The 23,636-nt window shown below is 39.5% G+C and overlaps 2 protein-coding genes across 4 annotated transcripts; one reads left to right on the top strand and one right to left on the bottom strand.

The window, feature by feature from the left end:
- The first annotated feature begins 31 nt into the window (after positions 1–31).
- Positions 32–9,506, top strand: LOC113023715 (putative ATP-dependent RNA helicase DDX17). Its single transcript, XM_026170027.2, has 13 exons — positions 32–338; positions 1,320–1,479; positions 1,735–1,831; positions 2,107–2,240; positions 2,438–2,503; positions 2,631–2,772; positions 2,939–3,099; positions 3,196–3,368; positions 3,455–3,565; positions 3,680–3,741; positions 3,890–3,949; positions 6,831–7,064; positions 8,217–9,506. The coding sequence occupies exons 1-13, from the start codon at positions 286–288 to the stop codon at positions 8,720–8,722; spliced, it is 1,959 nt and encodes a 652-aa protein (XP_026025812.2). The 5' UTR covers positions 32–285; the 3' UTR covers positions 8,723–9,506.
- Positions 9,507–10,548: 1,042 nt separating this feature from the next.
- LOC113023714 (ADP-ribosylation factor-binding protein GGA1-like) lies at positions 10,549–23,276 on the bottom strand. Of its 3 annotated transcripts, none has more exons than XM_080302329.1 (17): positions 23,210–23,276; positions 20,366–20,450; positions 18,860–18,935; positions 18,655–18,753; positions 18,235–18,358; positions 17,064–17,164; positions 16,693–16,773; positions 16,073–16,210; positions 15,881–15,962; positions 15,685–15,795; positions 15,420–15,563; positions 14,409–14,452; positions 14,002–14,192; positions 13,627–13,898; positions 13,348–13,517; positions 13,054–13,164; positions 10,549–12,298 (listed from the first exon to the last, which is right to left on the bottom strand). In XM_080302329.1, the coding sequence occupies exons 1-17, from the start codon at positions 23,259–23,261 to the stop codon at positions 12,188–12,190; spliced, it is 1,992 nt and encodes a 663-aa protein (XP_080158455.1). In that variant the 5' UTR covers positions 23,262–23,276; the 3' UTR covers positions 10,549–12,187. The 3 variants fall into 3 exon arrangements, with proteins under 3 accessions (XP_080158455.1, XP_080158457.1, XP_026025810.1); XM_080302331.1 differs by lacking the exon at positions 23,210–23,276 and adding an exon at positions 21,967–22,162; XM_026170025.2 differs by lacking the exon at positions 23,210–23,276 and adding an exon at positions 21,125–21,204.
- Positions 23,277–23,636: the final 360 nt, after the last annotated feature.

Here is a 23,636-nt window from a genome sequence, read left to right as displayed (position 1 = left end):
TTTAGACGAGGCTACGTAAACTTACTAGCTGAAGTCACGTCGGGAAAGAGGGCAGGGAGGAAAGGAGCGAGCTAGCCGTTTAGCTACGTGACGTACACAATAATTGTGTAATAATCCCGACATTTACGCGTAATTATCGTCTAATAGAAAAATAACGGAAGGTTGCGACGTTCTTGTCGTTGTTCTCGTAAATTGCGCTTATTTTTCCGTCAATCGCCGAGCGAAACGAAAACAAACCGCTTTCCGACGTCAAAGCTAGCATAACAAACACAACAGAACGGGAAAATGAGAGGGGGTTCATCTTATGGAGACAGAGACAGGGACCGTGGACGAGACAGGTGAGTTTTTAGTTTATATGTGAAAGCAACATATTTTACACACAATTAGCTTTACAGACCTGGACTTGGGAGGAAGTTCGACCTGAGGCCCTGTTTTGTTTTGTTTTTATTAAACCCACAACCGATAAAGCCTAGACTTCCTCAATATTTTCTTAATTTTATTGTTACTCCATTATTATTATCATCATCATCATCATCATTATTATTATTATTATTATTATTAATAATAATAATAATTGTTATTATTATTATTATAATTCACAGTCGAGGGTTATAGTACATTTGCAGCAGTACAAATGCAACAGTTGCTTAAAAATGGTGTTGAATTGATGCCAGGATCAGAATCAGAATACTTTATTAATCCCGAGGGAAATTATGATAATTTCATGATAAATTATGATAAAGTTCAGGTCGCCAGTATCTGCTGTTTAAATATCAGTAGGAACTACAACTTAGGGCTACCTGGTATTTTTAACATTACATTTTATTACTTAGGAAATTGTAAAGGTAAAGTGTTGGGGTTTGTTACTTCTACCGGTGTACATACATAATCGTTGTGTCATCACACTACACTTACTAGCACACCTTCGGTGGTGTTTGCACATCTGAACTTAACTGAATATTGTAACCCTAGGTTTATATCTGCTGCAGTCATTACATAATTTCTGTAAAGGATTAAAGGTATTATAACTATCTTAAAATAACCCTAAAGCTTTAGGTTATATAAACAAAGCACAACAGAGCATTTATTGACTGGTGTAGAGGAGTTAAAGTCCTACAGTTTTTGTGGACTAATATAGGATTGGCACTGTAGACTTGATGATTATAATAAAATTACAGTGTTGTTACATGCATTTTCAGTAAGCCATACATATTTTGGTCATGATCATAATTGCAGCATTAGCTCAACAGTCAATCCTTTGCTGCAGCTTGCGGTTCTGAGTCTTCAGTGCTCTTTATCTCATTGCTCTTATTTCTCAGGCCACGGTTTGGGCCCATGAGCGGTCGCGGTGGACCTCCACCAATGAAGTTTGGGAATCCAGGGGAGCGTCTTCGAAAGAAGCGGTGGAATCTGGATGAGCTGCCAAAATTTGAGAAGAACTTCTACACTGAACATCTTGAGGTGCAACGCGTGAATCAGGTAAATGTTTACTGTTTTTCTTCTACATCAGTAATATGAAAACGTGATTGACCTAATTTTTGGAGGGTATTTTTGGTAATAAGTTCTGTTTCAAATAGTGCTTTTGCTTGTGTGAGAAAAAGTGGAAACATACAATAAAAGCAGCAAAAATTGTAATTCTTTGGTAAAACTTTAGAACATACTCTGAAAAATGTGACCAATTTACACACCATCCCCTCATGTATGTTTTCCCCCTTCTTTTCTTGTTATGTACAGTATGAAGTGGAAGACTTCTGCAAAAGAAAGGAGATCACAATCAGAGGGTCCGGCTGTCCAAAGCCTGTCACCGCTTTTCACCACGCGCAGTTTCCTCGTCAGTAAAAAATACACTGCATAAACTATGATGCTGGCACAGATCATTTCTATAAAACATTAGCAAAGCATTAGTTTTAGTAATTTTTTCTTTCACAAACTCAAACATCCAGTGACTATAAAATCTCATAAATTTGTTTTAAAGCCATTATCAAAATGTTTCTTACACGTACTGCAGGTATATTTAAACAAACAATTCTTCTGATGAAAGGAAACAAAGAAGATCAAAACATCTGCACAGCTTTTTGTTGATTGTCTCCCTCATTTTCCTGACAGAGTACGTGATGGATGTGCTGATGCAGCAGAACTTCAAGGAGCCCACAGCAATCCAGTCCCAGGGTTTTCCTGCGGCCTTGAGTGGCAGGGACATGGTGGGGATTGCACAGACTGGATCGGGAAAGACACTGGCTGTGAGAATTCTTCATCATTTGGGACCATGACAGAATTTTTAATGCTTTATTTAAAAGTCAATAGTAATTTCTGTATGTAGCACATGTTGCTAGGTTAACTGCAGAAGTAGGAAGAAAATCATTTTTATGCTTATACCAAAAGATTTTCAAATGGGCATTAGTTGGTTTTACTAATTTTTTTGCATTTTTTCCTGCAGTACCTTCTTCCAGCTATTGTACACATCAACCACCAACCCTATCTGGAGAGGGGAGATGGTCCAATTGTAAGTTTAAACTTAATGTGTAATATAATACCATAATATAATACAGATTTTATTTAAATCATGATCTTAGTGCAGGTCTTCTGTCATTCTGTAACCTTCCTTATTTATTATCCTCATCTCGTCGTAGTGTTTGGTACTTGCCCCAACCAGAGAGTTGGCTCAGCAGGTACAACAGGTCGCTTATGACTATGGGAAGTCTTCCCGTATCAAAAGCACCTGTGTCTACGGTGGAGCTCCAAAAGGACCACAGATTCGAGACCTTGAACGAGGTATGGTTGGGTGTAGATAAGGACATGCAGTGGATTATTGAAAACTGTTATAAAATCCAAGAAATCTATGAAATGTTCTGTTCACTATATCCCACAAGAACGATTGTCACTTTGCCTGAGCACCTTTCAAGATGTGTATTGCTTTTTCTGGTCTTCTTGACTCTAGGGGTTGAGATTTGCATTGCCACACCTGGTCGCCTCATTGATTTCTTGGAGGCAGGGAAGACCAATCTGCGCCGCTGCACCTACTTAGTGCTGGATGAGGCTGACCGCATGTTGGACATGGGCTTTGAACCGCAGATTCGCAAGATAGTAGAACAAATTCGGGTAAGGCTGAGGGCTGGTTTACTATTAAGATTCTGGATAAAACCCTATCGTAGAAGTGTTTTTCAGTTAAAATCTATTTCCTTCTCCGTCTCGTAGCCTGACAGACAGACTCTGATGTGGAGTGCAACGTGGCCAAAAGAGGTTCGGCAGCTGGCTGAGGACTTCCTGAGGGACTACATCCAGATCAATATCGGAGCTCTGGAGCTCAGCGCCAACCACAACATCCTGCAAATAGTCGATGTCTGCATGGAGACTGAAAAGGACGACAAGTAAGAAACAAAAATATGACTAGAGTAAAATAGCATGTTGCAATCTTTCATTATAGGTCTAATTTGAGCTCTTTCTTTGTTGGAAGACTCATTCAGCTGATGGAGGAGATAATGGCTGAAAAAGAGAACAAAACCATCATCTTTGTGGAGACTAAGAAACGCTGTGATGATCTTACACGGAGGATGAGGCGTGATGGGTGAGGAGTTACTCTCTCTTGTGATAATTACAAAGTATTTCTAGGAGAAATATTGAACATTAAAATACTGAAGGTGGAGTAATCTTGCTACTTTAATGTGGTTTTGTTTTCTAGGTGGCCGGCCATGTGCATTCACGGAGACAAGAGCCAGCCTGAAAGAGACTGGGTACTTACAGGTGAGGATAAAGTGGTGCCACCTTCTGTCCTGTCTTTGTTGTGGGTTATTTTCCTCCCATTCATCTGTTACCAGTATTTTACAAAATGATCCTCTTCTTCAGTTTCATTTTGTTCTTCTGTTGTAAAGTGTTTGATTGTATTCCACAGAATTTCGGAGTGGCAAAGCCCCCATTCTGATTGCCACTGATGTTGCCTCTCGTGGTCTGGGTATGTCTCACCACACAATAGTTCATAATATCTCACTATCTTAATAATTCATAATATCTCATGTAATTCTGTATTCACTGTGTCATTGTGATTCGGTTTTTTTTAATCTATTTTTTTTTTCAGAAATAACTTTTAAATAATATATACATAAAAGAATAACACAGTTATAGTTGGTGGGTTCCTATTAAAGTGACCTCTGTTCTGCTAAATATCTTTACAAGTAGGCCAGTAGATTGTCTGTAAGTGGACAGCTGGAGAACAACCTTTCTTGCAATTGGCAGATATAAATCAAAACACAAAATATACATTTTCTTGCAGAACTGTCCTCCAACAATTACACTCAGGTTGTTTATGTCAGTTTTTTGTTATTAGGAATGTATTAATTTGGGTCAACAATAATTACAAAATAACACTTAAATACACTAAGTACACATCTGCTATAAAAATTTAAAAAAAGGCTCCAATATTTTGCAAAAACTCATTGTTTGCCTTTCAGTACATGTACTTAATTCTAGTGGAAGATCACAAGTATGTCATTTGATCTGTTAACATTTTTGCATTTAAAAAATTAAAGTTAATAGATTTTTAAAAATTCATTTTAATTATGTTTCTATTATGAGTCAGTGTCATTATAGTAAATGAATAAAATAAAAGCTAAAGTGTAGTTAACTGAAATAAAACTCTTGAAAAAGGTTAACTGAAACTATATTTTGCACATAAACAAAACAAAATAAAAATATCCAAGAAATGTCCTTAGTTTTAGTATTTCTCAGGTTGGCTGAAATTTACCAATACAGCCGGTATTGGTACAGATCTTTATTGAGATATGGGGGTATTTATGTCATACTTATGTCACTGTGTACCAGTGTCCTTATTGTGAAATATATTCTAAGCTTCTTCTTCTTCCTGAAAATTACACTCCATATTATAATACTTAAAAAAAACTTGTAAACTTGTAAAACTTGTATATTAAAAATTAACTAAAAGTTATCAAAAAAACCGGCAATGAGTAAGTCCATACTAAAATCTAAAAAAAAAAGTTAAATACAAAACTAATAACACTTCTGGTTCTGGTTTTAACCTATTAATGTGGTCTCTCGGTTAAACAGGACATTAGCACATTCGTTACAGGAGCTTTTACATAGATTAATACACCAGTAATTGTATTATACAGTGTGTACATGTACTATTGCAATTAACCACAAGTGTGAAAATAAACTGAAAGGAATAACAGGAATGAATTTAGTGATAAACAATGAAACAAATCAGTGCTTTATATTAAAGCGCCCGCCCTTACTGTAATAATGTGACAGTCTAACGGACCATTTTGTCCAGTATGGAGGCTGCAGGCCCTCTGGTCCACTGGGTTTATAGTCTGTTTCTTGTTACTGCAGTTTAAAGGCTTCCTTCAAACGGGGCTCTTTGGCACGCTGCCTGAAAGGAGGGGTGTGTGGGACAGATGCTCCTGTGCACCTTTTCTTATGTCTCCTTTGTGGTGTCAGTACAAATTTACTAAGGATGTTGCACATATTGCACTTTTTTAAAAAAATCTAAGCGTTAAAAGATAAATGTGTAGTTGTCCCTTTATTCTGCAAAAATGTTAAAGTTTGCTATGTTTTGCAGATGCATATGTGTAGAATAAAGACAGATGAATTTTCTCAGGTCCACTTGTTGACAGGATAATCTTGAGAAGGGGGGATAAGTGAAAGTGTCTTAATTTTTCCAAAATCCCCATGACCGAATCCTTGTTCTCTTTTCCCCTCTTCTCCTCTCAGGGTTTGGCAGCACATGGCAGCTGTAACAATCTGCGCTGCTGTCACTGCCCCCTCATTCACGTTAAAATAGAAGCTTCGCTAGTTTTAGAGGGATTACAGCCCCTCTTATTCGACTAAAAAAGATCCCCCCTGCCCAGTATTGTCAGAGTTTGTAAATCCAACGAGCCTTCCTTGGGAGCAGCCTGAGGTTCCTGTATGTCTGCCCATCGGTCCGTCCCAAAAAGCAGACAGACAGGAGAGAGAGAGTTAGACGGGCTCGTCTGGATCCAGTCCTGGCCAGGGTCTGAGGAGGGCCCTGCAATGCGGCGAGAGAGCAACAGAACCACCCGTTGTGTGTGTGTGTTTGTGTATACGTGTGTGTGTTTGCGTGGGTGGGTGTGTCTCTGGAGATTTAACGGTTCTGCTCCCGTCTGACGTTGCTGGTGTGAGCAGAAGGTGAGGGAGGAATCCTGTCTCCCTCTCCCTCAGCCCCTCCTTGTGAACCAGGACTGATCAGGGGGGACTGACTACCTTTGTAAACACAACATGAAGGGGGTAAGTACCTCACCACCCCTTTGTCCTAACTCCTCCACGAGCTCACCATACATTCAGGTGCTGCCTTAGTGCTCATTAAAATCAGTAGCATTCAATCACGGTACATTATTATTCCTATGTAGTAGGTAATGGTTGATTAAGTGGCTTCCCTCTGTCACGATGGAGGGGAGAAGGGAGACTTATTGATCAGCAGTGCTGTCAGAGCCCCACATCTTCTGTAATGAGAAACAGACTCGTTGTCCTCGCACATTCTGAGCAGCAGTCACATTAATGTGAAGATTACAAATCCAAATCATGATTTCAGCTGAATGCCATGCTCACTTTATATCTGCTGAGCACAAAAAGCTACTTTTCAGTTATTTTTGAATGTCGTTTGGATTTTTGCACGATGTCTAAATAAGCAGGTAAGTTATTCGTTTAGAAATTCTCCTAATAATGCATTTGGAAAATATTTAGTTGTAATTATATATTTGGGCTAAAATAAAATTACCTTTTTTCTCCAGAAGTCCTGATCTTGAGATTCTCATGTATTTACTTTCTCCCTTCCTCTAATATTGGTTTTAATTCAAAAGATGTGGAGGATGTCAAGTTCGTCATCAACTATGACTATCCAAGCTCCTCTGAGGATTATGTCCATCGTATTGGACGTACAGCTCGCAGTACCAACAAGGGCACTGCTTACACCTTCTTCACCCCAGGAAACCTGCGACAAGCACGAGACCTTGTCCGGGTGCTGGAGGAGGCACACCAGGCCATCAATCCTAAATTACTTCAGCTTGTGGACTCGGGCCGTGGAGGAGGAGGCGGTAAGAAGGACTCTGTCACGCTCTTAAACCTCAGTCAAATCACACAAATTTTGTGTGTGAAAAGGCTATCCATAAATATTTATCATACAACAGAAGGTGCTATTTTTTATCATTTAATGATGATTAATGAGTTTTGTTACTCTGTTTTAGACTCCTAGTACTGAAATCAGTCTTAAAACGTATTTGTTACCTGTGAATCTGTTTGTCCTGATTGTGCTTTACATATTTATACACCTTTGGTTCTAGGCTGCTGTTTAAGTTTTAATATGAAAGGCAATAGAGCACACAGGTACCTGTTCAGTATGGTCAGTGACAGTTGACTAGCCTGATTGTAGTGCAGGAAACACTACTGAAAAACTTCACACACAGCTTAGTCAAGGAAAGTCACTGCCTAGATTTAAATAAGCAAACAGTTAAGAATGTTCTATTGAATAACTACTGCAGTGATTAATATGTTTCACATGGAAGCAATGGTGAACCACGGTGTTTGAGGAAGAAATAAAAAAACAATCTTGAATGATGACCATCAGTGATAACTTAAACGTTTCAGATTGTTAAATATTATCAGTAGAACTCACAGTAAACTCATAAGATTGGGGTGAAACACCTGTGTGGCCTTAAGAAAACCACTCGTCAGTGATGCTAACTGGAAAGAAGGCATCCCTCATGAAACGATGCCCCCATAATGATTAGTGTCTTCATATAAGCTTGTAGGGTTAGTGTTTCGATCTGGGGTTCCTGTGGTGGTCAAATTTAGGTTCAGCAATATTAAGTTCCTAAAAATGAGGTCAGTTGACTACCTAAATATGTCAGATTACCTGTTTTTCCTAACAATGGATATTTTCCTATTTGTGTACTCTTAACATGATAATGCCTGGATTTATCAGGCTGAAAGTGTGCTTCAGGCGACATTATTCTCACACATGGATTGGCCACCACAGGTTGGCCTTCTATTCTTTCGCTTAATTATATTTACAAAGTTATTACTCTGTATTTTTTTTTTACTTTATTATATTCTATTTCATTGACTTACTTTATTTCACCTTTTTTTTTGATTTGGTGGATAAAAAACAAGAATTTTCCAGTATATTGTGTGTGTTAATGTATCTAAGTATGTTCTTACCTGAAAATTGTTGAATTGCTGTTTTTCAGGTGGAAGAATGCGTTACCGTGGCAGCAACTCCAACAACCCGAACCTGATGTACCAGGAAGAGTGTGATCGTCGTATGCGCTCCAGCGGCGGCGGGGGCAAAGACAACCGCAGCGGCTTCAACCGTGACAACCGCAACAACCGTGACGGAGACCGCTCCTCTTCTTCCTCCTACAGGGACCGAAGCCGGGATCACCGAAACAACTACAACTCAGGCTCGGATCAGTACCAGAGCTACAACAGTGGGGGAGGTGGCGGCGGAAGTGGCGGCAGCTACAACTCTCGCAGTGGAAGCCAGGCCGGGAGCGTCGGAGGTCAGGATCAGACGAGCCAACCGCAGGGTCAGTTTGGCCAGGCTCCTCCTCCACTATCAGGGGGCCTGCAGCCCCTAATGGCTCAGCAGTTTGCTCCACCACAGCCCCCACTCATGGGCTTCATGGGTCAACCGCCGTACCCGTTTCCTTCGCCTCCCCCTCCTCCCCCAGGCCTGCCACCTCCCAGGAAGTAAACTGAACAAGCACCGAGTTCCTTTGTGCTACTTGTGCATCCACAGGTTACCTTTGTGGGCTTTTTAAAAACTCTTGAAATCATGTAGAGGCAGGGGTTTCAAAGGCATATGTGTAAGGAGGTAATGGCTTATATTTTCTATTTGTTTTGTACTTTTTAATACACCCAAAATGTGGAATTTAAATTGTCTGATAGAAAAGGAAATCTTCAAAATTTACCAAGGGTTTTCTAAAGTAGACTGCCACTGTACCTGCACCATGAACCATAAGTATTGTGTTTCTATTCCAAACAAATGCCTCAGAGGATGTGATCTACTTAAAGGATTTGATTAAAATGAAAGCGACGTTAGACTGAAGCCTCAGTATTATGTGGATCATTGGGCCGGTCTACTATAAATTCATTAATAGTCACATTCCAGGCTCATATCATTCTTGAGCGCTATATTAGTCTACACTTGTTCAGTTTGAGACATTTTGGCTAGCATTACATTTTATTTATTCTTTACATTATAGCTTTATTCTCTGAAGCAACATTGAAGTTTGTCTCTTCTCTCCAATAGTTGTCATACCAGTCAATCATTGAGTTTGTAGTGTGATCGTTGTACTAGACTCAGATTTTGTCACGCATGCTTTTCCTTTCTGCTGTCCTGTAGCATTACTAAGCACATTGTTGACTAAACTGCAGATTGTTGCTCGTTTCCCTTTTCCCCCTCAACGTGTTCTTTTTATTGCATTTTCCTAAATAAATCAAACCAATAAAGTGTTTCCTACTTTTCAAATGATTAATCAAGCGTGTACACCTGGTTACTTCCCTGTTAAGATGACCTTCACTATATTATTGTAGTACATTCTCAGGATTATGCACGTTTTCTTTTCTTTTTTTTGATCAGTAAATGCATATTGGTGGGGATGGAAGTTGACTTCTGTTTACAGTTGGTGCACAAAATTATGACTAACATGGACATGGGTTACAAGGAATGTGCTACATGCAGTTTTTTTTGTAGAAAATGGTTTCTAGAAACTTCAGCTTAGTATTTATATCTGAAACAGGTTTGGTAAAGGGGGAATCCACTCTGATCTACTTATAACCATACCACAAATTGCTCTCTCGGTTTTAGCATTTACTTATTCCTTTTTGTTAAAAACGTGCAATTAGCTGTGGCAATAATAACAAATCTTAGCTGGCCTATTAATACCCAAACCTAGCAGTTCTCAAAAGTCGGACAAAGCCACAGCATGTGGAGCATGGATGAGCCTAATAAGACTTACAGTTGTGAACTCTAGTTTTTAAAGAGTGTGCCACAAAAAGTATAATATCGACTTAATTTATTAAATTTGTTTCGAGTGGAAAGCCTCCTCCACACCTACATGTCAGTAGTAGTAGCAGAAGGGTGCCAGTTTAGCTCAGTGGGTCAGCAGCCAGCCATATGCTGCATAACCAGAGTGCAGCAGCCTGTGTTCAAGTCTTCTTCTCTTTGGCCCCACTTTCCTATCTGCCTTCACTGGTAAAGACAAAAAATTATCAAAAAAAAAAAACTATGTTTGATACCGTTATGGCAGTCCTGCTTGTCCTTTGTATTTTTATAATGCAAATCTGAATGGAATCAAATCCGTTTCAGCGTTTTTCACACCAACTACCCATAATTGATGAAATCTACCTTATTGACAAACTGCTAGAGCATCAAAACCTGGAGTGTTTATCTTTATTATTGCTTTCTTCCGTTTAATCCCAGATGTTAGCAGTAAAACTGCCTGTAGATAAATTAAAACATCAGATTTATAACATAGAACCATCTTAAAAAGGGAAAATTGCACAGTTTAACATGGGTCAATTTATCAAATTAAATTTAATACATGTACAGCGGAATCAATATTACACAGTGAGTGATTTCTTAAATTGCCTCTTAACAGACTGTGCTCCAATCAACTCAACAGCCGTGGTTATCAGAATAATCCCATGAATTCACTTTTGTGTGTCATTTGTTTCACAAAGTCTTTCCCGGTAAGTATATGAACAAATGAAAACAAAGATCAGATCAGCCATTTGTATACATATATGTACAAAAGGAAAAAGAAAAGGTTTCATCTCAGGCACATGGCAGAATCAAACCAGATGCCAGTGACGTCACCTCAAGACCGGGGCAATCTTTGGGTCAATCAACCGTATAAAGGGATAAAAAAAAAAAAAAACGAAAGGACCATGTAGTGTACACGGGAATGATTTCATTTGCCAAATTTAGACACAATAAGTGCATGTAAGATTAACTCAAAATCCTGAGTGTAACATAAGGTGATAAAGTGTCCCAATCTTTTAATAACACAAAAGTGCAGATATTTTTAGAGGCAGCGATTTCATTTGTGGGCCTTTTGACGCAACAGGAGAAAAAGCACCGCTGTAAATAATCTTAAAAAGCAAAAAAGTAAACAATAGTCAGTTCAGTTTCAGGGTCCTGGTATTCTCCATGCTGGCTCACAAATCCAAACTTATTGGTCCAGCCGAACAAAGCAAAGCTTTCCTTCGAGTTTTCAGTCACACCTGTGCTTTTCCTACTATGACCCGCTAACACGGCTGCTGTGAAAACAGGCGCATTCTCACAGCTTTGACACCCACACCAACCATATGTAATACCTCCAAATACATTAAAACTCAGACTATTCTTGAAAAGGAAAAAAATAAATCACATTCCAATTCATCATTGAATTAGTTACTGCATCATTACAGATCGTTACCTTCATACGCTAAACAGCTCTACCCCTTGGCTCAAATGGAAAACGTCTTCGGTGGTGTCATAAGTGGGAGATGAACGTTTGTCTTATTTTCCTCTTCAAGTTTTCATTTAAACTGGAGGCGGTTTGCTAACGCGTTGCACCAAAGCTGTGCTAAATTCCATCATTTGATAAGAAATGAATAAGAAAACAAAGAATATTCTAAATCCCAAAATGTTTTCTGGCTTTTGGTAAGATTGTTTAAAAACCTCACTTGAAACATTCAGCTGACCTAAGTGAGTATGAAGTGACAGATCTGCCATGAACGCTCAAACATCTGCTGAAATGCAGTCTCCGATCGAACATCTCCTTTAACATAAATGTCAGATATGAGCTGTTATTACATGTTAACACTTTGCAGTATGTATACTGGACAAATGCACACATTCAATTTTTAAAACATGTTTTACCAAGAGCCGCTGCACTGAATCATGTCGGCTTTATGTCGCTGCGCTGGACTGATTGTTGGACAGGAAAAGAAAAGCGATCAGCAACAACGCTCGGGAACATGGATATGATCAAAAAAGGACAAAAAGGCTGTGAACCAAGGCACGCGGTGGAAGCTGGTTCCCGCAACTGCTTCCAGAGTTTGAAACCACAGAAGCGTAAAGGTCTCCGGGCCTCAGTCAGCATTGAGGGAAAGCTTCAACCTAAATGTAAAGGAAGCAGCAGATCACATGACAGGATACTGGTCCTTCACACTAAAGGTTTCCCCAAGTGTTTGGAGGTGGGAACTGGTCGACGTCACCAGATTCATCGTGAGATTTGTCCCCCAGGTTGAAAGTTAGTTTGTACCGCAAACGGACTTTCTCCTGTGACGACACAAAAGCAAACAGGTTAACTCATCAGTGATATGCAGTTTCACTCCTATCACTGTTCTTTGCTGCATTTGCACTTTTAGTATACAATCATCAACATTTCTCCTTAAAAAGGCATAGTTTATTTTGATCAGATACAGAAGGTGAGCAATATACTGCTGCAAGGAAGGTAAAAAAGAAATATATTTTAGCCACCTAAACACAATGTCAATTAAAGTGTTCCAGTTTTATTTACAGTATTTTCACAGCTTCAGACAAACACCAATTAAGCACAGGGAAGTTCTCTTTAAAGCCACCAGCCTCCTTTAATAACAGTAATTTTACCTGAGAGAACGTGGCAATTGCTGCATTCATCGGTTTGTTTGCGACTTGTGTTTTAAAACGTTAAACAGTAACCCGTGCTCTGAGATAAATGTACATTTTTTGCCAAAAGAGTCTGCCTTTAGAGCAAATAACCGCTTTAGTGTCGTGTTGCAAATGAAAGCTATCAAATTAAATGAAATTATAGCAAATTAAAGCAGTGAAAAATATTCTCAGTACACAGAAAGAAACAACACAAGCTTTGCTTCTGTGACAGTAGTCCTGCCTGCTACCTCGAACTGTGGAGGGGCATGCTGACTGATCTACTGTAGATAAAACACTGACGAGTAACTGGTAAATGTATAAAATGAATAAAATGCATATTCTGACCAGAGGCGATCTCAAGCAAAGTGCAGTGTATAAACAATGCGGTTGAAGACGTAGATTACCTTGTGAGGGTTCGCTAGCAGTAAAATCTGTGTGATGGCAGCTGGAGACAAGATGGGATTGAAGGCGGGCAGCTCAGTACTGGAGGGAGGCTGAAGCTTGACTTTCATCACCTAGATAATGTACACCCATTGACACATTAAAACCTACATGCTTTCCAGCTGGCTAAAACAACAAAAGCTCTCAAATTAATAACAGAGATTGACTTAATCTCAACAAAGAAGAATTTCTGGATCAAAAGCATGAGACATGGCCATTGCTACCATCAGTACGAATTTCAGGAAACAGGAACCTACTCTGGGCACAGCTGCCTGGAAGCGGATGTTGGTAACAGGAATAGGAGCTGAAGACAGCATGGAGATGATCACCACCAGCACGTCAGGTCGTGATGGAGGGCAGTCGCGGGCAAAGGTGAACAAAACCCGGAGACTGTGCTTATCAAATACAGTGACTGGTAACAAGGTGCCTGAAATAGATTGAAAGAAATCAAAAGAAAGGATTTCAATTTATGTTACCTCCATATTAGCTCACAAAACCTTTCATGACTAAGGCTAACTTTTTGTTCCAGTGCTTACTAGGTTTGATGATTTCCAGAGGCACAGTAACATCAGCTAGAGAGATGCTGTCGTAAGTGTCAGCAGTAGGTAATGAGGCTTTGTCAGTAACTGTGAGTGTAAGATTGGAGAGCAGCACAGCATCAGACTGCTCTGAATGGATGACGGAACTGGCCCCAGGAGCAGTAGCAGAACTAGAGGTGGAGGTGGAAGTCGCAGCAGGTGTGGGCTTTGAGCTGGATTTAGCCTGGAGATCTCGTAAAGGGACTCTTGATTGAGGCTGCAGCTTATCCCTACATGAAAAAGAACAAGGACACATGTTATATGGCAGCTCTGCGCATGTCAAATTCCAACAACAGCACGTTACACTACAAAGGTGATGACAAAAGCACTTACCATTTGACCTGCTGGCTCTCTGGAGGCAGAGACTGCTGCAGCAGTGCCTTTCCCAACAGATCCAGCTCTTCCATGGCTTTAGGAGGAGCAGTAGCCCCCTCTACTGGTGGAGCCCGTGGTTTCTGAACTACAGCTGGTAGCAACACTGAAGCTGGTGCAGATTGAGTAGATACCTCTGTTATATCTGATGACTGAGAGAGAAAAACTGAGTTATTTTAGTGTAAAAGGAGATGAAGATGGCATAAAACAGAAAATTAAACCAGTGGCAGGAATCCACTGTGTAAGATCTTTACATGCTATGATTTATTTAGAACCACAGCTGGGTAACAGTAAAGTAAGTTTAAGATTTTAATAAACATGTCACACAATTTTACTGTGAGCATATTAAGTATCATCTTACTTCGCACCTGAAAAGTGTTCTGAGAGTCACCGTTTTCAGTTACATTCAGTCCTGAGAGAACAGACAACAAAAGTTAGATTACATCCAATTTAAGGTAATTTTTTTTGGAATCACTGAAGCCTTTTTAAAGGAAAAACAAAGAGCACACACTGTATACAGACACAGTCACTGCAACTGAAGACACACACACAAGGTATGTCCACACTACCCTGCTTTATCATCCTTTTTGTGTTACGTGTAATATAATATACTAAGTAAGAGACTTGGTGCAGAAAGAAGTCAGATTACATATAATGTGCTCTAACTAGAGTCACGCCCTGTTGAACATTTATGAATTTTATGAATCGAAAATGGCGAAATCAATCTTTTACATACACTACAGTCTTATACTGCACTAAGGGAAAGAGACTAGACTTGTGATCTGGCCAGCAACACATTTCTTTTCCGCTAGGTATTAGATCACATTAAAGTGTATAATTTTGTTCAAAATTTATTACAGAACATTGCATTTTATCACAGGTGACTTTTCTCATCTGTTTTTGTAATCTTAAATGAAACTGTAGGATTGTCCTCCTTATAAAGGAGAAAGGAGCAGAAATGCATGATTCTTATTTTTTTTAAAAAGTCTACTTGAAAACAGCCCAATGACCTCTGCTCTGCAGCACTTGGCATGTCAACTGACGTGACTTTCTAACATTAGCTGTAGCCATTATTCACGTTAAATGCAGAAAAACTTGACTCAAATAATGAAAAAAGTTCCAATTGTGCTGCCTAAAAACTAAATGAGCGCTAACAAAAATCTAAAAACTTTATGTTTCACTCTTTCGTATTTTCCTTAATTATGTCTATACACAGGTGTCTCTGGAAAATGAGGTCAGGATCACAGAGGAGGTCTGTCTCTGCAGGATGCTGCGCTTGAATCAGTGGAAAATAAGGCAGAATTGTGCTGAGCAGACTGGGATGTGCTTCCTGGCTTTCTAACTTTTTGTTCACAAACCACATGATTTTTCCTGCTTACCAAGTGACATGAGCTCATCATCCAAGAGGCTCAAGCCCATATTCTGAGTCAGAAGTTGCAGGCTGGAGGAGTCTGTGTTAGACGGTGCGGTGTTGGCTGATATGTTAAGGCCTGTCAGATCCACAAGTGCTGAGCTACTGTTGCCTGATTTGGAAAGAAAATACTCATTTGTGACTCAGAAACTGAGGGAGAATTAGGGTAAACTCAAATAGATGGTAAATAAGACTTTATTGCAATCTTCAGCTGTGACTTTGAAGGCACCCACCTGGTTGTAAAGACGAGTTTATGACATCTTTAGACACATCCTCTCCCTTTACGAGCTGTCGGTACTGATTAATGACCTGCGTCAAACTGTCATTGGCCTGCAAGATATCCGCTGTAAGCAGAAAACTAATCAGTAAGACAAAAATTTTACCCTTTGAGGCCTAATTTTTATCTGTTTGTATAGGTAACAATCTTACCTAAAGCTTCATCATTATCCTCAGTGTCACTCGCTAATCGGAATAGGGTAGGCCTCATCTTCTCACAGCGATTGTAGAGATCCTGCAATAAAAAATACATCATGAAACCCTAAAATCACACACCCGCTGAGCAGTACCAGTGGGAGCACGAGACCTGCAGCAGCTCTTTTTAATGTGCTGCGTCCTACAAACCTTAATGAGCTCCTGGTTGCTCTGGGAACAGCTCTCCTTATTGTAGCCCTCCAGCAGCTGGCTCAGCAGGCTGACGCTCTCCTTCACCTCCTGGATGGCATTCACTCGCTTCGACACTTTCTCCACTCGTTTTTGGTCCTAACGAAACGTTCGGTGAGATCACACAGTGCCCAAGATCAAAAGAAACTTTTGCGGACCTTAATTTTTTCACTCAATCAGGCCATGAAGGACAGATTTAATGATAATAAATAACATCTTATACCTCACGACTAATATTTAATGCCACAAAATATGAAAGTAAAGCAAGTGCACATTTTAAAACCCTATAATTAAGTCATTTAATAATGAATTTAAGTTTTATTTCACCAAAATTCATGCATGGCATCTGATTGACTGTCATTAATCTTGATCAGTATTAGTTTTTTATTACTCTGCACAGTCATTCTCAATAATTTATTAAAACATTTAAGCCTTGATGTTTGATCATTTCACTAAAGCCATAAATATTAAATGAATACACCATCTCCATAAAAGCTGAAGAAGACCGAGTCAAACAAAGGGACATGTATGTGAGAGCACATGTTGTAAACCTCACGCAGCAAACAAAGCCGATGACTCACCTCTTGGACCATTTCCTTAATGAGCTTGTTTGCTGCTCTTAAATCTTCAGGGTGAGTGCTATTCAACAAGCGGGACAGCGTCTATAAAAACAGGATGAGACAGAAGCAGGAGAGGAAAGGAAAGAGGAAGAGAATTCTTTAAACTGCTGCTCCCCCAGTTTTTCCCAGGAGTTCAACTTTACATCATTTGATGGGAAACAAACTCGTGATGATTCTGTTGGAACAAAGCCCATCCTAGGACAGAAAATGAATGACGGATTTGTTTCTAAATCCTGAAATGTCAACTCGTTGGTGCAGGAATACACATCCATGATTTCACAAGTCTATCGAATGTGATTGGTGCGTCCTGATTACTTGTGTAATATATACACCTTGGATTTCTCCTCATCTTCAAAGATGGCACTTTTGGCTCTGGGTGGAGGGGGTGGGAGGGGCTTGTCAACGGGAAGCACAGGATCCTGCTTGACAATGCCTGGAAAAAACAAGAACACTCATTAACCTTTGAAAAATACAACATCTATTGAGAGGGCCACCTGCGTTTTAAATATCGGTTCTATTTATAAATCACAGATAAAGAATCGCGGTCACCTTGACCTCTGTTTCAACTACGATGCCTGTGATACTACTGCTTTAATACTCTACACCCATTAAATAATTTTAAATGAGTCTTCAAATATATAAAAAAAAAAACCCTACAAAAAACAAGTTTAATACTAATATAATCCAGGAATTTATGACAGCTGTTGGAGGGGAAAGTCTGTTTCTGCAATCAGACTGGGTTCAGATGACCATGACTAAGGACATCGGTCTCATGCTTGTGCTAGAAAGGAGAACTGACACATTCTCCCTACTAATCAAAAAGAATGGGGAACCAAAAAATACATTAACACTAAAAAAGGGGGGAACTAAAAACATCCATAAAACATGTACGATGAACTAATGTGCAACCACGGAGAACAATAGACTGTTAAAGGGGGCCTATTATTTTTCATTCTTCAAACAGGTGGAGTAGCTTTGCATGATTAACAGTTCAAAATAATGACATTTTATGTTATGCTGGACCTCAATACAGCCCTATGTCCTCTACCTTTAGGCCCACCTTCCCTTCAAACTTTTTCTGGTATTCCACACGTCAGAAACCAAAAGAATCCATCGACCCACAAGCCACATTTTTTTTAAACATGATTAAAACTAGAATTAAAGTCAAATAACAGTCAGAATCATAAGAAAACACTTATTTGTTCTCAAGAAAAGGATCTTTAATTCAGCCTAATTTTACTCTTTGCAATCTGCAGTTTGAGAAACACTGCACCTTTTTCCTGACTGGCTGCCTCTCACAAACAAAAGGCCTGAACAGCAGACAGGAAGGGCTGCTGTGACAACCATTATTAAAGACATCTGTGTCACCAACATCATACAGCATCAAGACAAGAAAAATACGGTTGAATCTGAGCTTTCACATAAGTTCATTATTTTAAACTTTGTAGAAGTCATTTGTCTTGATGGTTACACATAAAACTCTAAAACATCAGGAGAGCTCACCCTGTTTTTTCAGCATCTGATATGCTTCCAATATCTTGGTCTCATCTGGGAGTCTCACCGTCCAGCTGTAAATCATCTCTAAGACCTTCTTCTTCACTGCCTCTGGAGCTCGGGCTCCTAAATACTACAAAGAGAGGGGGAATGGGTATTAACTACTGCTAAAGAAAAACAGACTTATTCTTTCACAAATGAAAATGAAATTGGGTCAGAAGAAAGTACTTATTTGGTACAAGATTTAATATTAAAACCTTATCCAGGCTGTGTTTTCAAACAAACTGTAAACTAAATACAGCTCAATCTTTTGTGAGATTCATCAAATAGCTGTCATTTTCAGTAGTTATACTAAACTATAAAAACCTTCACATGGATCTTTGGTTACAGCCAAACTGGTGAGGCAAAACATAGAACAACAGTCGTTACCTTTGGTGAAACCACTTTGATTAGCTCATTGAGAAAGCGAAACTTCCCCACTTCACTATGAAATCGCTTTCCACAGTTCTTCATGCACGTCTCAAGAACCTGTGTTCAAAGGTTGTTGGTTTTACATTTGCACAGACATGCAGAGTTTAACATGACATCCTACAGACCTTTGCACTTGTTGATGCTGTGTGCAGGACGATCTTACCGTTAGCGCTTGCATCGCCTCCCACTCCTGAGGAGACTGAATTTTATGTGCCAGAAGTCTGGTTGCAAGCTGAGGCCTGAGAAAACAAACAAAAAGGTTTCACTACAGTGACAGACTTAGGAGGTTGTACAACACCTTAATTTAAATTTTTAGTGATATACTAAGTATAAAATTCTGGTTTTAAACACTACCAATTTTTTGAACCAACATCTGCCACTGGCATCAGCAAATTTACAGTACTGTGGAAATCTCTTGAGCCACCTCGTGTCTTTACACTTTCCTTCCAAGGAGGAAGATTTCAGTGTCATTTTTTAAAAAAGTGATCTTGAGCAGTTCTTCTTCAGGCTTTCTAAAGGTCTTTCTTTGGACATTCGGCTGCTTTTTCATTCATTTTCAGTTCAGTCCTCATACCTGAACATTTTCAGGGATGTTTTTTGTCACTTTATACTGATTTATGAATTCATGCATTAAAAAGGCACCCGACTCAGGGAATAAGCCATTCTTAAGGAAAGGAAACAAGTAGAAAAGGCTGAGGTATGCCAAATCACACAAGAACTGGACTGAAAAGCCTGTGACAACAGAGAGCAATGAATCCAAATGTAAAAGTTTTGGTTCAAATCAATACATAGAAGGTCAGGACAGCAGTACAACAGTGAGTGTTTACAGGGATCTATAATACGCAGTGGAGGCTTTGTCATGGTTTGGGGCTGCATTTATAGATCTTGTAATTATGAACACAGAAAACTATTGTCAGATTTTTATCCAACACACAGTACAATTTAGAAAGCATCTGATCAACAGTATGCCAATAATCCCAACACACTGCTAATGCAGTAAAAGCCTTCCTGGATAACAAGAGAAAAAACAAACCCAAAAAACACACATACTATGGAAAACTATCATGGAATAGTCTGCCCAGATGCCAGACCTCAACATTATTGATGCAACGTGGGATTATCTTTACAGGGAACATCCAAAGAAGAGGCATTGAATGTTCTTCAAAAAGCATGGAGAGCTGTTCCTGATAACTAAAGAAGAGCAACAGTATCTCTCTTCTTTAGTCATCAAGCGTGTATAGAAGAATAAAGGTGGTCACTTTCAACCACGTTGGAATTCTACGAACTTTGTTTTTTTTTTTCTCTTGTATATTGCATTTCCATTTATTTCTGCATATTTTAATAACTCCCTACACCCGCTTCCCATTTTCCTGCCAAATATAAAGAAATTAGGGGTGGCTCAAGACTTCCGAAGTGCTCCAAGTAAAATTATTTAAAGCCAATATAGACATTTCACCATTAAATCCCTGCATCCCTAAAATTAATTAAAAATGTCACATACAAGCAAACTGTTAAAAAATGCATTACAATCCTTTAAATCAATACTACTCTAAAAAACTGAAAGCAAAGGGACACAAGTTGTCAGGATGATAATGTCAACCGCTGGTACACCACGTTAGTCTCCATTTCAGTGTGAAATTGTGAAACAAATGAATCATCATCGACTCACCCTTCCGGTTCATTTTCGAGCTGATCACAGAATCCCTTTATTGAGTCCCAGTCAATTTCCTTATTCAGAGGATTGGTGGCCTTATCTGTGTAAAATTGAAAACAAACAAACATATCCTCAACTTGCTTTAAATGCTTGGCGTGTTTTTGAATTTCAGACCTGAAAACTGGGACAGAACCACTTTAAATCGGATTGTTATTTGTAGATCTGTGAAGGCAGTCAAACCTGTCGCTTTACACCTGACTCTGTGCAGCAGCTGTGGCCTGTGAGCGTGTGCAATATGTAAATCAGCTCTCTTGCTTGGAGCAGATGAAGAGGGTGGCTCGCTTTTGGAGACGTGTGTCAGATTATAGCCCAGGTGTGACAGGTTTCCTGCTAAACTTGGTCCTCAAGGAAACAACCAGAAGCTAACTAGTTGCTTGATTTTTAGCCTTCAGCTGAGCGTTACTGACACCTTTAAATTTAAATGTCACCTTTCTGTAGTATCACTGAGCTAAAGCGGACAACAGTAAACTACCTTTAAACTCATAATGAAGCAACTATGAAACCGTATATAACTGTTGGAGTTTGTTCCTCATCGCCAGCTGCACTTTTTAATTTAATGGCTTTCGCTGACTCCTCTCTGCTCCCGGGGGAGGAAGCTATAAGCGTCAGCGAAAAATTCACAATGACTAAATATGTCGATGTACCTCAGGGGCATTTCGGTTATCTATCCACGTTCAAAACCTAATCGAGTATTGTAATAAATTGCTAACTTACTGATGCGAGACTGCAGACTGGCCTCATCTGGAGGCGCCGCCGCCGCCATCTTTCAAGAATTCTAAACAAGAAGCAAGCTATCGCGAGACTTTTGTAACATATCGCGCGAATAGCGAAACATTTCAAGGGCTTTGAGAAGATCTCATCAAACAGCGGTGGGAAAGATACTACAGCTCAGCTGAACTCAGATCATTAACAACTAATTTTATTATTGGCGATTAATAAAGTTTTCGGATTCTGGTGGTGAAAAAACATGTGCCAAACACAAATCCATTTATCTAATTGACTGTGATAACAATTTCATATTTTCACATTCTTTTCCCTACACAGGTTCGAGGACGTTCCAGGTGAACACGCGCGGTGAGTTACAGCCAGCGAGGAGTCACGCAGTTTTTGCGTGCATGTCTGTGCTCGTGGACATTTGTGAGCAGAAACACTTATTATTAAATTATGCACTTACACTCAGAGTTAGAAATGAAATATTTGTATTAGAGGGAAGGAGTATATCCAAATATTAACAGGAAAATCTCAAACCAAACTCTTACCACCCCTCTGTAAAATCAATATTTAATATCAATGACTTACATGAAATACAGTTAAGTAATAAAATGAAAGAAAACAAGTGAGCACTACTGCATATAAACCCGACTAGATACATACACATATACACTTGTGCTAACAATTCAAGAAACATTTGGTATATTTTATATTCCCCCTCTGTCCTTTTCTCCGGATCCTTGTAGTACTTTGGTAGTAGTATTGTGGTCTTAGGAGCTGATGTGTCAGTGGAAATGAAAACAGCTAAACTGTGACAGCAAAATGTTAAGAATACATATTCTTACCCAAGGTGGCATGCTGTGGCTTTTACAGAAATGCAAGCGGAGATGACCACCTCAATTTTTAGAAGCACTCCTTTAATAAAAGTAGCAATGAAACCACCTTACTACACATGAATCTGTATTATTGGCAAATTGCTCTTAAAGTATCAAGAGTATTCTGCAGAACACATTGTTCCCCATCGGTGTTATACGCTTATAAGGTTGGTCTGAATTTAAATGCTTCATATGCTGTTTGAGCTACAGCAGGGGTCCCCAATCCCAGTCCAAGAGGGCTGGTTTCCTGCAGGTTTTAGATGTGTCCTTGATGCACCACAGCTGATTTAAATGGATAAATTACCTTCTCAACACGTCTTGAAGTTCTCCAGAGGCCTGGTAACGAACTAATCATGTGATTCAGGTGTGTTGACCCAGGGTGAGATCTAAAACCTGCAGGGACACCGGCCCTCGCGGACTGGGATTGGGGACCCCTGATCTACAGTAATGTATTATATTCTAAAATGATGCTAAATGATAAAAATGAAGGTGTTGGCAAAACAGCTGGTTAAACTATCTTCAGCTAAAAACCTTCTGCTAAAGTAGACAGTGAATAAATTTTTTTTGTAAATGTGTTTTTATATTTATATATATTAATTATTATATTGATGAATGAATTCATTACTGCCATTGTTTGTATTGGCAAAATTTAGTAGATTACAGGTGGAGGTGGTCAACAAGTACAAGTACCTCGGGCTGTGGGTGGACAACAAACTAGACTGGTCATGTAACACAGAGCACCTGTATAAAAAAGCCCAAAGCCGACTGTACTTCCTCAGGAGGCTGAGGTCTTTTAACATCTGCAGGAAGCTCCTGAGGATGTTTTACCAGTCGGTGGTTGCTGGAGTACTTTTCTATGCTGTGGTGTGCTGGGGGAGCAGCACAGCAAAGAAGGACTCATCCAGGCTGGAGAAACTGATCAGGAAGGCTGGCTCTGTGGTCGGCATGAAGCTGGACACTCTGGTGACAGTGGCAGAGAAAAGGACACTAAAGAAACTGCTGGATATTATGGACAATGCTGGGCATCCTCTGCACACGGCCATTAACAACCAGAAGAGTCTGTTCAGTGACAGGTTGCTTCTCCCAAATATATATATATATATAATATTCTGTAACTCTGTAACTTCTGTCGGTGCTGTGCTTTTTTGGAAACCGAATTTCCCAGAGGAACCCACCCGAGGGATTAATAAAGTTTTATCTTATCTTATCTTACCAATATATGTGGACAGCCCGTTCTCATTCCCGACGTGTAACATACCGACCATTAGTCGCGCTCCAAGGTGTCCCACAGACACGTGAAAGGTAACCTTCCGCATCCATTTGATACGCGCCGGATTGTGGATGATATCCAATAGAATGACGCTCCCGGTGTAATACACATTCCAGCTGTGTATTCCAGCCATAACCCTAACCTTAATCCTAACCCGTATCATAACCTAATCGTGTTAGATAGTGTTTTCCAAAGCAATTACAGTAAAATAAACATACACGTGTAGATTGATTCGAAATGGTTCTCATGTTTCCTCATTTTTCCGAACAAGTAACATAGGGACATGTTGGGTGGCCAAAAGCGTAACATACTGACGATTTGTCACCTAGTGTAACATTTTACACTTTGAGAGTGAGAACGTGTTGATGTG

Source organism: Astatotilapia calliptera, chromosome 6 (genome assembly GCF_964374335.1).
Source record: "Astatotilapia calliptera chromosome 6, fAstCal68.1, whole genome shotgun sequence".
Lineage (NCBI taxonomy): Eukaryota > Metazoa > Chordata > Actinopteri > Cichliformes > Cichlidae > Astatotilapia > Astatotilapia calliptera.
Note: the sequence above shows the minus strand (reverse complement) of the source record. Positions and strands in the feature narration are given on the sequence as shown.